Below are 14,931 nucleotides of genomic sequence, written 5' to 3' on the forward strand. Positions count from 1 at the left end.
AATACATTATTCATCATTATATATTAATCATTATTGTCTATCAAACAAAAGTAATATAAATTATTATCAGGTAATACGCTAATAATATAAAACATATATTTTAAACTCTATGATTATTTATGTTGAAATGAAATTTTTGATAGTGTATTTGAATATTCTGTTTTTCAATTGATTGAGAGCACAATCATAAAGGACAACAGATCCAAAGCAACATTGATTTGCTAACACATTTTCTTCCCAAAAACAGAGAAACATATAAACATATCCAGTCACGATAACACATCTTCCATCCTATATTTTATGTCATTCCATGTAGTATAATTTATGACTGGTTAAAAAATATTTATTTAAATTAAAATTTTAATTATTAAATATTTTTCTAATCAATCATAATACAATTCATGACATGTGTAGTGCCACAATAATGTGAGAGAGAAAATGTGATATTTAGAGTATGCCACTTTTTAAGTTATGTATTCTATAATAAATGTTTTTCTGACTACAATAAATAATGTATATAAAATTAAATTCATAGAGATAGAAAATATATTTCTCAAAGAAAGACTTGCGTAAAGATATACATATAGAGACAACTAATAAAATACTAATAACATATTAAAAAATTAATTTTAAAATTCAATCATAATAATACAAAAAACATAAATACATTTTTTCTAAATATAATTTATTATATATGTCTCCACTCAAGTTTTAGTCATGTTTGCTATTGATAGTTTGAATGAGAAGTAGATAAAGAGGCGCTGGAAAGAGGAACGTGGTATTAACACATGCACACACTTTCACCTAACTCCACGGATCAAAATTACTACTTTGCTTTCTTCTTCTTTGTCCTTTTCTCTTTTTCCTTTTTTCCACTTACCTAAATGAGTTGCTCATTTAATTCTTTCAACAAACACCTTCCATTCATTTCATTCTTTAAACATCCTTCACCACTTTCTTATGATTTCTTAACTCATTCCTTTCCTCACTTTCAACCACACCTTACTTCATATTCTAACTCCTCTTCTTCTTCCTCTCACTTTCGACTATACTCATGTCAGTTTCACTCTCTCTCTCTTTTCTGTTATGCAACTTTCTTGATTCTATGTGGTTTTTGGATCATTTTCATGTATGTTTTGATCTTTTGTTCTGATTTTAGGATCTTTACTTCAATTGGGTAGGTGAAAAATTCAATCTTTTAGTTTAATTCTAAACAAAATATTGTTGGGGTGTTTGTGTATTGCATGCTGTAGTATTGGGTTGTGATTTATGCGTTATTTGGTTTATTAGGTAGTCAAAAATTCATTCTTTTGGGTGGTTTGGATATAATATATTTTTGGTATGGCCTAATTGGTATGAATTCCTTTCTCTTTAGGTTGAATTTGATGGAACCATGATTTTAAATTGTAGTTGTGTTTAAGTTGCGATTATCGCAAGTGTGCGAAAATGCGGCCGATGCAGCTATAGTTGCTGCTGCAATGCTATTGCACAGAATATTTAAGGCGTTCCAACTTACGCTGCCACATTGCTGTTTCACGGTGGTGCATTTTTGTGATTTCAAACCACACTGCTATTGCAGTGTGATGTGGTTGTGTCAGCTTCACAACTGTAACATTATAGCCACATCGATAATGCAGTCTGCAATTTATAACCTGATTTGAGTTATCTGGACTCTGGACCAATAATTTGTACCTGAAATGTTGATGATTCAGCTCTAGTTATTGTTTTTTGGACAATCGGTTTAAACATTTTAGAGCCCAGGAACAATAAAAGGGTAAAAGACTTGAGTTCATATAGTTCCCCTGGGATGTCTGTTTATTTTTGTACCCGCAATTATTTCTTCCTAAATACTGTATTAGAGTCTCAGTTATTGTAACTTAAACCACAAACTTTGTAAGAGATCAATTCTAATAAGATGAGATTAAGATTTCATTTTATGACTGTGATGATAATGGCATTGTCCTGCTAGAAGGTTTTGTAGGGTCACATTGGTTCCAGACAGTTATTATTTTGTTGAGCAGTCAACAACAACAACTATGCCTTAATCCCACTAGGCGAGTTTAGTTACTTATGAAAAAATATCAGATCGATATTAAGCAGTCACTTAAGAAAAATATCCGATTGATAATGTGGCTGTTTAGTTTACGTAACATACAACGTAGATCCATTTATAAGGTTGATTAACTGTTATTTCCTTTTACACAGCATCTCCTTCTACTACATTTATGGAGGTGCTCAAAGGAATTGCTAAGCAAGGACTTGCATCTCACGAAGGAGTTGCTATCAGAGCCGATCAGAAGAGTTACAGCTACCTGCAACTCATCTCATCTGCACAGAAGATATCGAATCTCTTGTGTGGTGATGTGAAAACAGTGAGTTAAACCTTAGAATTCCCTTTTATTTTTCTTTGTTTATTTTTTAAGTACTATCATGATCATATGCTGCTAATGATTAAAGAGTAATAAAATATTATGTCTGTTGCTTGGAGTTAATGCTTATATATAGGAGTTCTGCACTACATTTACATAAAGGTGCAAAATAATCGTTTAGTAAATTCTCCATGGTACTGAAATCCAGGGAAATCTTGGTGGAGCTCGAGTAGGAATTGTAGCCAAGCCCTCTGCTGAATTTGTTGCTGCAGTACTTGGTACTTGGTTTAGTGGAGGTGTTGCTGTTCCACTTGCACTCAGCTATCCAGAAGTAGAGCTCTTGCATGTGATTAATAATTCGGTGTGTTCTTAAAACCCTCTCTTTTTATATTGAACTGCTTTTCTCTGTTTGTTTTAACATTCAAATTGCTTTTGAACTTTATGATGGTTGAATTATGTAAGCTGTTTAAGTAGACCTTCAATTTGATAGGTTTCATCTTATTGAATGTTCTTACATATTGGATTAGTTTTTACAGTTTTCTGTTGTCACTTGTCATTATCATTGTATTGATTAGACTGCAAGTGCATTGTGATGAGTGAGATATTGTTCCCACAAGGATCTGAGTACGATATTTTAACTCTTACATTGTAATTGTGGACAATTGTTTTTGGAAAAGAATCAAGATATGAAATTTAAATTAACTAAACCAAAAATAAGTTTGAGTAAAGCAAAATTAAAATAGTAATTAAACAAGGACAAGCTTTCAAGGAGGAAAATCAATTAATTGAACATCTAGGACAGGGAGTTTTGCTATACCTTTTAATAACAATCGTCACCGTCCTCTCTTGACTTTCAATTTTATGTCGCCATTCATAAAGCAAGCATTAAGAGCACTAACATTGAATCAAGAAATAACTCAGACTTTGGATATGATTAGGATTAGATAAAACCCCTAATTAAAATTTGGTCTTCAAGATGACTCCTACTTTGTTATCCAATATAGTTAAATAAGAATCATAATAAAGAAATGTAAAGATGTATGCAATTTTGCATCACATTAATCATGTTCGATGACTTCGATCGACTTCTTATGCAACCATGTCCATTTTCAATTGACAAAATGGTTATAAATATGGGTTGGAAGAAAGAATTGGTTATATGTTGCAAACAACTTTGTTGAACCATTTATCTATCGGAAAATTTAAGGATAGCTAACAATACAAATTTAAGGAGAAAGGATCAATAAACAATCTAGTAACAACAGTAATGACCATTTGGAATGGTTAATGGACCTTTCTGAATGGTTAATTGCTCCTTCTCGTTAATTTTTTATTTTTTGCAGTCCTTCTCATTAATTCTACCCTTACTTATCCTATGTTTCCTTCAAACTTCACTTCGTCATTGTGGATTAAATCTTAATATAAATTTGATGATAATTTCGATGTAGGATGTGTCTACAATACTGAGTACTGAAGATCATAGTGAATTATTGCAAAGCGTTGCCAATAAAACTTCTTCTCAGTTTTTTCTTATTGCACCTGTTCCCAACAAGTCTTCAGAGAAAATCAGAGATGAAAATTTACAGGCTGGGGAAATTGATCCAGACAGAATTTCCTTCAAGAGTATCGGAAGAACAAGTAAGAAAATCAGTATTTCAAGTTCTAAAAGTAGATATAGTAGAATCTTTTGGTAGCAATTTTTAGATGGTTGTTTCTCATAATTTATTTTTCCATATTCATTGGCATAGGTGAAGATCCAGCACTGATTTTGTACACTAGCGGGACAACCGGTAAACCTAAGGGAGTTGTTCATACACACAGAAGCATCGCTGCACAGGTAAGCTTAACAATTATCCTCTAATTTCACAATTTAATACTACTTTGAATAATTTTTTTCCTACAGAGATAAAATTCTTTTCCTGCACTATCTCTATAGTTTTGCATGTTATATTGGTGTAATTCCCAAATCAAACAAACACCACTTTGCCGTTCATAACATTTTTTTAATCAGAGTGCAAATTTATCCTTGTCGACTTAACGATGTCAATCCATTTCTATTTTATCACTCTTTTCTTTTTTCCCCTCTCAATTTTGTCTTGATTTCAGGTTCAAACTCTGACAAAGGCATGGGAGTATTCATCTGCTGATCAGATTCTGCATTGTCTACCACTACATCATATCCTTGAAAGCTTTTATGTATAACTCATTCAATATTTCTGTAATTAGATAAAACATATCACTGTTACTGTATCTTTTAAGGATGTGATTCAGGATATCTTTATGATGTCTATCCTTAATATATATGATATACATGTTCACGGGCTTTTCAATGGATTATTGGCCTCTCTCTATGCAGGCTCCACGGTAACTTCTGCTTCCAAACTAAAGACAATACTAGAAAATTATATGTTAATTTTTGTTCTAGTGGCCTCTAAATTAGTATCCATTTTAAATAGATAGCTTTTTGTTGCTAAAAATCTAATTGTCTTGTTGAAGGTTGAATTTTTGCCAAAGTTTAGTGTGAGGGGAATTTGGCAGAGATGGCGTGAGTCATATCCAACTGAAGGATCTAAGTCTGATGATGCTATAACTTTGTTTACTGGAGTAAGTATAATTCTGTTAAGCTTTGCTCAGTTCTATGATATGATTCATTCCCATGGTACCTTTGTTTTTCTATGTAATCTTAGCTCCACTGAAGATAAATGTCTTCTTTGCCATAATCGTAAAAGACAATTTATAGGCCATATAATGGTGTTCTTTGTAATGTCTGTAAATTCATAGGTTGCACCTAAAATCCATATTTGCTATTAATACTAGTTACTATGATTGGAAAACTTGTCTTGGGTGACCTTGTTCTGATGAAGTTCTTTTGTAAATGAAGGTTCCGACTATATACACCCGATTAATACAAGGTTATCATGCAATGGATCCTGAGCTAAAAGCCACTTCAGCTTCTGCTGCAAGGAACTTGCGTCTTATGGTAAGAGAAAAGGAAGCATCTTAGTACCAATCATTTTTTTATCTGTTAAAAGTGGATAATGAAAATTTTGTTGGCATTTTAAAAATAAAGGAATATTACTTATTTTTTAATTTAACTGAAATTTTAAACTTAGCAGTGTAGCAATTTACCATGAATGGAAACTGCTATTTTTGTTATTTAGTGTCCTGTAATGGTGTTGAGTGGTGACGAATAGCTCATTCTCCGAAATCTGATATTTAGTCATTACGTCATTCAGATGTGTGGGTCCTCTGCACTTCCTCAACCTGTTATGCAAGAATGGGAAGCCATTACTGGGCATCGCTTATTGGAGCGATATGGCATGACTGAAGTAAGTTCACTTTGGTTTAAGTTCTTCAACTTTGCAAGAAATCATATAGTGTATCATACTGTTCTCAATTTTACAGTAAATTTCTATGATGAATCTTACATTATTATGTTAATGTTTCTAGTTTGTCATGGCATTGTCAAATCCATTGAAAGGTGAGCGTAAGGCAGGCACTGTTGGCAAACCGTTTCCTGGTATACAGGTCAGTTAAGATTGCAGTTTTCCGTTTGCTGTTCACCATCAAATTTTGGCTTTATGATCTCCGATTCCGTTGTTTCAATATTGGTCTGACAAGATAAGATAGCTTAAACAACAACGTCAGCGATTTTCGTAACTAATGTTTTGGACACAAGTTTCAATGTCAGGTTAAGGAAACCACATTTATTAGTCTAACAACACTAATTGAAGTTATATATGACTGAAACCTACAGGATATATATATGTGAAAGAAGTTGATTTCGGCATACCTAAGAGTTGGATGTTTTACTATGAACCTGGAGACCTCAAGTGTTATTGATTCTCAACATGAAAGATATTTATCACATGGAATTTTAATTTTCTCTTTTCTGTATGTGTGACAGGTCAAGATTCTTGCAGATGAGGACAACAAGAGTGAAACAAAAGGAGTTGGCGAGCTTTGTGTTAAAAGCCCTTCGTTGTTTAATCAATATTGGAAACTTCCCGAGGTACTTTGAGAATGCTAGTTAGTTCTGTTTAATGATTCTGAAATCATCATTTAGTAAATGATTGTTGGCATTGCCTATTCTTTTGATTCTTATACTCGAAAAAGTTCCTTATTGATGTATGCGATATATGATTATGTGCACCCATATGTAATATTCAAAGACTTTATGTCTTCTTACGTGAGAAGCAGTTATTTGAGCAACAGAATTCCAAAGATGCTAAAGATAGAGCACAGCAAAAGGAATATAATATGAATTTGAGTAACAAAAATAACCAAGACTCCAAATATAGAACATGATAAAAGAAACCTAACACATTGGTCTGAGAGATGTTATTTATTATTATTATTATTTTCATGCAGGTAACAAAGGAATCATTCACTGATGATGGATTCTTTAGGACTGGCGATGCAGCTACTACAGATGAAGATGGATATTACATCATTCTAGGACGTAAGGAAATCTATATTTCTCGATTCATGCTGTTGTATGATTACCTGTAAGAGTCAGAGCTTTGAGTGCATTCTGCAGCATGGGTTTCATGTCTTAATATATGTAGTATCCCAATTTAAAATTTCTAGGATGCTATCCAACTTTAAATTTTAAAGTTCGGATTATAGAAAATCGCGACATTGTCAACCATGGTGATATACGCTACATACAATATCTACGTTTAATGTTGTGCATGCCAACTTGGTGTAAAATATTATTAGCAATTCAGCATAAGTGATAGCCAAAGTAAATTCTTCGGTTACTCTGATCTAATGTGAAATTTCTGTCTTGCATGATGTACATACTCTCTACTTGTTTATCAGGTACTAATGCTGATATAATCAAGGTCGGTGGCTATAAACTGTCTGCATTAGAAATTGAATCCGTTATAGTAGAGGCAAGTAGCTACTCTTTTCTCAATCTACGGTTGTTCGTTGTTAAGAACTCTTTGTATACTCACGCAATTTCTCCACGAAAGGAGCCGGATATAACAAATGATATGATATTCACAATGCGAACCTTTTTTGCAGCATCCGGCCATATCAGAATGTTGTGTTTTGGGCATACCAGACAAAGATTATGGAGAAATTGTTGGTGCCATTATTGTAGCAGACGCTGATCTTAAGCGAAAGCGTGATGAGGAGTCAAAGCCTCCTCTAACCTTAGAAGAATTATCCACCTGGGCCAAAGACAAAATTGCACCATACAAGGTATGCAGCATGAACACATTGAATATTTGATGCATAAATTCACCTGTGTTCATGACAGGCTTAGGACTTAGGAGCTTTAAAAGTATATTTTTTTGATGATTTGTTTATATCTTGTTAGATACCGACTCGGCTAATCGTGTGGGACTCAATCCCTCGCAACGCAATGGGGAAGGTAATTTACTTTCGCTTTTATGCAGTCTATGGAGTTTGAACACCATTTCCTTTTTAGCATGAATAGTGTTATTTGGGAAGAAAATTTAACTCTTCTTTTGTGTTTGTGAAATTTCAGGTGAATAAAAAAGAGCTGAAGAAATTGCTGGTTTCAGAAGAGTAAATTGCATATTAGCATTTATTTATTAGGCAAAGTCCATTTTCTGAAACCAGTTTTAAGATAATTTCAAACTCTAATAAATTTGCACCAGTTCTGTACATGGAGATGCAACATTTCTCTAGTACACTATGCTTTAGTCTATTAGCAAAAAAGAAAGAAAAAAGGAATATAAAAGGAAACTGAGAAATAATTATTTTAAGTTCAGTGTTTTAGATTCATAAGGATGATATCAAGGAAGATTGTCTTTGATGGATGGCTTGTTCTAAAGTATGTTTCAAAATATACTTCAAACTAATGTAAATGAACGAAAAATAGAAAAAATAATTAATTTGGATGACTAAAATTTGGACAATTTGAACAGGTAGGAATGTAAAAATTAGACAAGGATGATTTGCCGGAGGGGTGATAATTGGATGGTTTTGGATATGGATCTTAATGGATGGATAGAAAACTATCCACCAATCCATGTAGATTCATTACATCACATTTTTAGATTATCCAATCATCCCTATCCAATTAATTCAAATTCATCCATTCTATCCAACCTACTTTTTTTAATTTGAATAAAACATTTTTAATAAAGCAATTTGAAAAAGAAAAATTATTTTAAAAATTATTATTTAATAAAGCATTTTTAAATATCAATTTTAAAAAAATAATTTTCTTAACAAACACTTTTAAAAAGTGCTTTTTTGATAAATACTTTTAAAAATGTGAATTTGTTAAGTTTTTTTTATAAGCATTTTTATTGGCAAGAATCTCTGGTGCAACATAATCGGTAGGAGTGTAAAAGTTTGATTCGGTTTTTGACACAATTTAGTGTCCGAACACAAAGATATGGTTCGGTTCTACTTGATTAACCGCAAATTTTATTTAGGAACCGAACCGTTCATTTATGTTTCAGTTCGGTTCCGTGGTTTTTCAACTTATTTAAAGAAAATCCTTTATGAAATAGTTGAACAAAATTTGCAAAGTATAGAATCAACTAAATGAATATTATACGCATCAATAATAAAGTATTTAATATTCTTTCTAGTAAAACAATAATAATTCAACATCTCAACGCACTACAAACTTGAAATTTTAGTTCACAAAATCTTCGACAATGTCAAACAAAATTTAAGAATGACAAACTTGGTACTAATTCTATAGTCCAACAGTCTATCTTCTCAATGAATAATAGAGATAATATATATTTGAGTTTGTTTACTAATTTATTTTTTCTATTTGCCTCTTACTTATAGCCTATATGTATTAATAATCATAAATTTTTAATCATATTTTATCTCCTAACTTTAAAGCTTAACAATCTAAATATAAAATAAAATTATTTTTTAATATGCGATTCGATTCAGTTCTAACGGTTCCAAAATTTACAAAATCGTGAACCGAACCGAACTTAAATGGTTCCAAATAAAATAGCTTTTTGTTGCTAAAAATCTAATTGTCTTGTTGAAGGTTGAATTTTTGCCAAAGTTTAGTGTGAGGGGAATTTGGCAGAGATGGCGTGAGTCATATCCAACTGAAGGATCTAAGTCTGATGATGCTATAACTTTGTTTACTGGAGTAAGTATAATTCTGTTAAGCTTTGCTCAGTTCTATGATATGATTCATTCCCATGGTACCTTTGTTTTTCTATGTAATCTTAGCTCCACTGAAGATAAATGTCTTCTTTGCCATAATCGTAAAAGACAATTTATAGGCCATATAATGGTGTTCTTTGTAATGTCTGTAAATTCATAGGTTGCACCTAAAATCCATATTTGCTATTAATACTAGTTACTATGATTGGAAAACTTGTCTTGGGTGACCTTGTTCTGATGAAGTTCTTTTGTAAATGAAGGTTCCGACTATATACACCCGATTAATACAAGGTTATCATGCAATGGATCCTGAGCTAAAAGCCACTTCAGCTTCTGCTGCAAGGAACTTGCGTCTTATGGTAAGAGAAAAGGAAGCATCTTAGTACCAATCATTTTTTTATCTGTTAAAAGTGGATAATGAAAATTTTGTTGGCATTTTAAAAATAAAGGAATATTACTTATTTTTTAATTTAACTGAAATTTTAAACTTAGCAGTGTAGCAATTTACCATGAATGGAAACTGCTATTTTTGTTATTTAGTGTCCTGTAATGGTGTTGAGTGGTGACGAATAGCTCATTCTCCGAAATCTGATATTTAGTCATTACGTCATTCAGATGTGTGGGTCCTCTGCACTTCCTCAACCTGTTATGCAAGAATGGGAAGCCATTACTGGGCATCGCTTATTGGAGCGATATGGCATGACTGAAGTAAGTTCACTTTGGTTTAAGTTCTTCAACTTTGCAAGAAATCATATAGTGTATCATACTGTTCTCAATTTTACAGTAAATTTCTATGATGAATCTTACATTATTATGTTAATGTTTCTAGTTTGTCATGGCATTGTCAAATCCATTGAAAGGTGAGCGTAAGGCAGGCACTGTTGGCAAACCGTTTCCTGGTATACAGGTCAGTTAAGATTGCAGTTTTCCGTTTGCTGTTCACCATCAAATTTTGGCTTTATGATCTCCGATTCCGTTGTTTCAATATTGGTCTGACAAGATAAGATAGCTTAAACAACAACGTCAGCGATTTTCGTAACTAATGTTTTGGACACAAGTTTCAATGTCAGGTTAAGGAAACCACATTTATTAGTCTAACAACACTAATTGAAGTTATATATGACTGAAACCTACAGGATATATATATGTGAAAGAAGTTGATTTCGGCATACCTAAGAGTTGGATGTTTTACTATGAACCTGGAGACCTCAAGTGTTATTGATTCTCAACATGAAAGATATTTATCACATGGAATTTTAATTTTCTCTTTTCTGTATGTGTGACAGGTCAAGATTCTTGCAGATGAGGACAACAAGAGTGAAACAAAAGGAGTTGGCGAGCTTTGTGTTAAAAGCCCTTCGTTGTTTAATCAATATTGGAAACTTCCCGAGGTACTTTGAGAATGCTAGTTAGTTCTGTTTAATGATTCTGAAATCATCATTTAGTAAATGATTGTTGGCATTGCCTATTCTTTTGATTCTTATACTCGAAAAAGTTCCTTATTGATGTATGCGATATATGATTATGTGCACCCATATGTAATATTCAAAGACTTTATGTCTTCTTACGTGAGAAGCAGTTATTTGAGCAACAGAATTCCAAAGATGCTAAAGATAGAGCACAGCAAAAGGAATATAATATGAATTTGAGTAACAAAAATAACCAAGACTCCAAATATAGAACATGATAAAAGAAACCTAACACATTGGTCTGAGAGATGTTATTTATTATTATTATTATTTTCATGCAGGTAACAAAGGAATCATTCACTGATGATGGATTCTTTAGGACTGGCGATGCAGCTACTACAGATGAAGATGGATATTACATCATTCTAGGACGTAAGGAAATCTATATTTCTCGATTCATGCTGTTGTATGATTACCTGTAAGAGTCAGAGCTTTGAGTGCATTCTGCAGCATGGGTTTCATGTCTTAATATATGTAGTATCCCAATTTAAAATTTCTAGGATGCTATCCAACTTTAAATTTTAAAGTTCGGATTATAGAAAATCGCGACATTGTCAACCATGGTGATATACGCTACATACAATATCTACGTTTAATGTTGTGCATGCCAACTTGGTGTAAAATATTATTAGCAATTCAGCATAAGTGATAGCCAAAGTAAATTCTTCGGTTACTCTGATCTAATGTGAAATTTCTGTCTTGCATGATGTACATACTCTCTACTTGTTTATCAGGTACTAATGCTGATATAATCAAGGTCGGTGGCTATAAACTGTCTGCATTAGAAATTGAATCCGTTATAGTAGAGGCAAGTAGCTACTCTTTTCTCAATCTACGGTTGTTCGTTGTTAAGAACTCTTTGTATACTCACGCAATTTCTCCACGAAAGGAGCCGGATATAACAAATGATATGATATTCACAATGCGAACCTTTTTTGCAGCATCCGGCCATATCAGAATGTTGTGTTTTGGGCATACCAGACAAAGATTATGGAGAAATTGTTGGTGCCATTATTGTAGCAGACGCTGATCTTAAGCGAAAGCGTGATGAGGAGTCAAAGCCTCCTCTAACCTTAGAAGAATTATCCACCTGGGCCAAAGACAAAATTGCACCATACAAGGTATGCAGCATGAACACATTGAATATTTGATGCATAAATTCACCTGTGTTCATGACAGGCTTAGGACTTAGGAGCTTTAAAAGTATATTTTTTTGATGATTTGTTTATATCTTGTTAGATACCGACTCGGCTAATCGTGTGGGACTCAATCCCTCGCAACGCAATGGGGAAGGTAATTTACTTTCGCTTTTATGCAGTCTATGGAGTTTGAACACCATTTCCTTTTTAGCATGAATAGTGTTATTTGGGAAGAAAATTTAACTCTTCTTTTGTGTTTGTGAAATTTCAGGTGAATAAAAAAGAGCTGAAGAAATTGCTGGTTTCAGAAGAGTAAATTGCATATTAGCATTTATTTATTAGGCAAAGTCCATTTTCTGAAACCAGTTTTAAGATAATTTCAAACTCTAATAAATTTGCACCAGTTCTGTACATGGAGATGCAACATTTCTCTAGTACACTATGCTTTAGTCTATTAGCAAAAAAGAAAGAAAAAAGGAATATAAAAGGAAACTGAGAAATAATTATTTTAAGTTCAGTGTTTTAGATTCATAAGGATGATATCAAGGAAGATTGTCTTTGATGGATGGCTTGTTCTAAAGTATGTTTCAAAATATACTTCAAACTAATGTAAATGAACGAAAAATAGAAAAAATAATTAATTTGGATGACTAAAATTTGGACAATTTGAACAGGTAGGAATGTAAAAATTAGACAAGGATGATTTGCCGGAGGGGTGATAATTGGATGGTTTTGGATATGGATCTTAATGGATGGATAGAAAACTATCCACCAATCCATGTAGATTCATTACATCACATTTTTAGATTATCCAATCATCCCTATCCAATTAATTCAAATTCATCCATTCTATCCAACCTACTTTTTTTAATTTGAATAAAACATTTTTAATAAAGCAATTTGAAAAAGAAAAATTATTTTAAAAATTATTATTTAATAAAGCATTTTTAAATATCAATTTTAAAAAAATAATTTTCTTAACAAACACTTTTAAAAAGTGCTTTTTTGATAAATACTTTTAAAAATGTGAATTTGTTAAGTTTTTTTTATAAGCATTTTTATTGGCAAGAATCTCTGGTGCAACATAATCGGTAGGAGTGTAAAAGTTTGATTCGGTTTTTGACACAATTTAGTGTCCGAACACAAAGATATGGTTCGGTTCTACTTGATTAACCGCAAATTTTATTTAGGAACCGAACCGTTCATTTATGTTTCAGTTCGGTTCCGTGGTTTTTCAACTTATTTAAAGAAAATCCTTTATGAAATAGTTGAACAAAATTTGCAAAGTATAGAATCAACTAAATGAATATTATACGCATCAATAATAAAGTATTTAATATTCTTTCTAGTAAAACAATAATAATTCAACATCTCAACGCACTACAAACTTGAAATTTTAGTTCACAAAATCTTCGACAATGTCAAACAAAATTTAAGAATGACAAACTTGGTACTAATTCTATAGTCCAACAGTCTATCTTCTCAATGAATAATAGAGATAATATATATTTGAGTTTGTTTACTAATTTATTTTTTCTATTTGCCTCTTACTTATAGCCTATATGTATTAATAATCATAAATTTTTAATCATATTTTATCTCCTAACTTTAAAGCTTAACAATCTAAATATAAAATAAAATTATTTTTTAATATGCAGTTCGGTTCGATTATAATGGATCCAAAATTTACAAAATCGTGAACCGAATCGAACTTAAATGGTTCCAAATAAAAAACTGAATCGAACCGCAGAAACGAACTGTATTTTATGGTTCGGTTCAGTTCGGTTTCATCAGTTTCACGTTTAAATCGGAACTGCTTACACCCTTAATAATTTCGACTTCCACAAGTTGTATCCAATAATCCATCATCCTAAAATTTTCATTTTGTTATTATATTATCATATTAGTCAATAACCAAAATGATATATTTATACTTTGCATTAAGATGTTGAGGTAAAACACTAAGGCTGAAATCGTTTATACTTTTTTGATAAGCACTTTTTAAAATCACAATTGCAATTTTCAACTTTTATAATGTGTGTGGGATTGTTCTTAAAAAGGTGAGAGAAATTTTTCATATTAATAGTAAATTAATTGAAAAAGATTTGTTTTTAATTTAATTTTTTTGGATGGATTGGGTATTCATCCAAATGGATATACCCGTGGATATCCATTAGATATAATGGATGGATTTGAATCCATCCATTATCAATATTATTCATTGAATTATATCCATTTAAATCCATTAGTTCTAACGGATGGATTTGGATGAATTTTCGATTATGAATAATTTTGACACCCCTAATTTGTCCCATAATTTTTCTATCTTCATGTTCCGAACTAATCAAATTTCATAAAATAATATTAAAATATTAATATTTATTTTTGTAATTTTTCTTTCTAAATGAGTAGAGTTTTTCATTGGTTTGAGATACTAAATGAAACATAAATGGGGACATGTGAAAGACTCAACCATAAAGGAAACTTTGAATTAGGTAAAACTCAAGTCATGCTTATGGAATTGTTTTGAAAGGTTTTGTACAGGGATGGCAACGGGCACAGGCGGGCACGGGTAGTAGCTACCCGCTACCTGTTTCAAAATAGGATAACATTACCCATACCCGCCTGTACCCGTGCGCAGGTATTTGCGGGTATTTCTGGGTACCCACTTGTAAATCAATTTTTAATTTTTAACTTTTATTATGTTTCAAATGAGATGAAACTTAATTATTTTTGTACTTTTTGATTGAATATTTGGCAAAAATGCTAATTTATTGGTGTTTTCTATTTGTGTGATTTTATGTTCTTATTTCCTTAACAAAAAGTATA

At 31.9% G+C, this 14,931-nt stretch overlaps 2 protein-coding genes across 2 annotated transcripts; both read left to right on the top strand.

The window, feature by feature from the left end:
- LOC109347831 (malonate--CoA ligase) lies at positions 794-8,107 on the top strand. Its single transcript, XM_019587919.1, has 17 exons — positions 794-1,056; positions 2,206-2,372; positions 2,578-2,730; positions 3,818-4,007; positions 4,118-4,206; positions 4,476-4,545; positions 4,681-4,733; positions 4,866-4,973; positions 5,251-5,349; positions 5,606-5,698; positions 5,820-5,897; positions 6,277-6,381; positions 6,741-6,831; positions 7,194-7,267; positions 7,401-7,580; positions 7,699-7,752; positions 7,870-8,107. The coding sequence occupies exons 1-17, from the start codon at positions 885-887 to the stop codon at positions 7,912-7,914; spliced, it is 1,821 nt and encodes a 606-aa protein (XP_019443464.1). The 5' UTR covers positions 794-884; the 3' UTR covers positions 7,915-8,107.
- LOC109347001 (malonate--CoA ligase-like) lies at positions 9,037-12,611 on the top strand. Its single transcript, XM_019586740.1, has 11 exons — positions 9,037-9,048; positions 9,334-9,477; positions 9,755-9,853; positions 10,110-10,202; positions 10,324-10,401; positions 10,781-10,885; positions 11,245-11,335; positions 11,698-11,771; positions 11,905-12,084; positions 12,203-12,256; positions 12,374-12,611. Exons 1-11 carry the CDS (start codon positions 9,037-9,039, stop codon positions 12,416-12,418), a joined length of 975 nt encoding a protein of 324 aa, XP_019442285.1. The 3' UTR covers positions 12,419-12,611.

The sequence above is a fragment of the Lupinus angustifolius genome, chromosome LG05, assembly GCF_001865875.1.
Source record: "Lupinus angustifolius cultivar Tanjil chromosome LG05, LupAngTanjil_v1.0, whole genome shotgun sequence".
NCBI classification, from domain to species: Eukaryota; Viridiplantae; Streptophyta; class Magnoliopsida; order Fabales; family Fabaceae; genus Lupinus; species Lupinus angustifolius.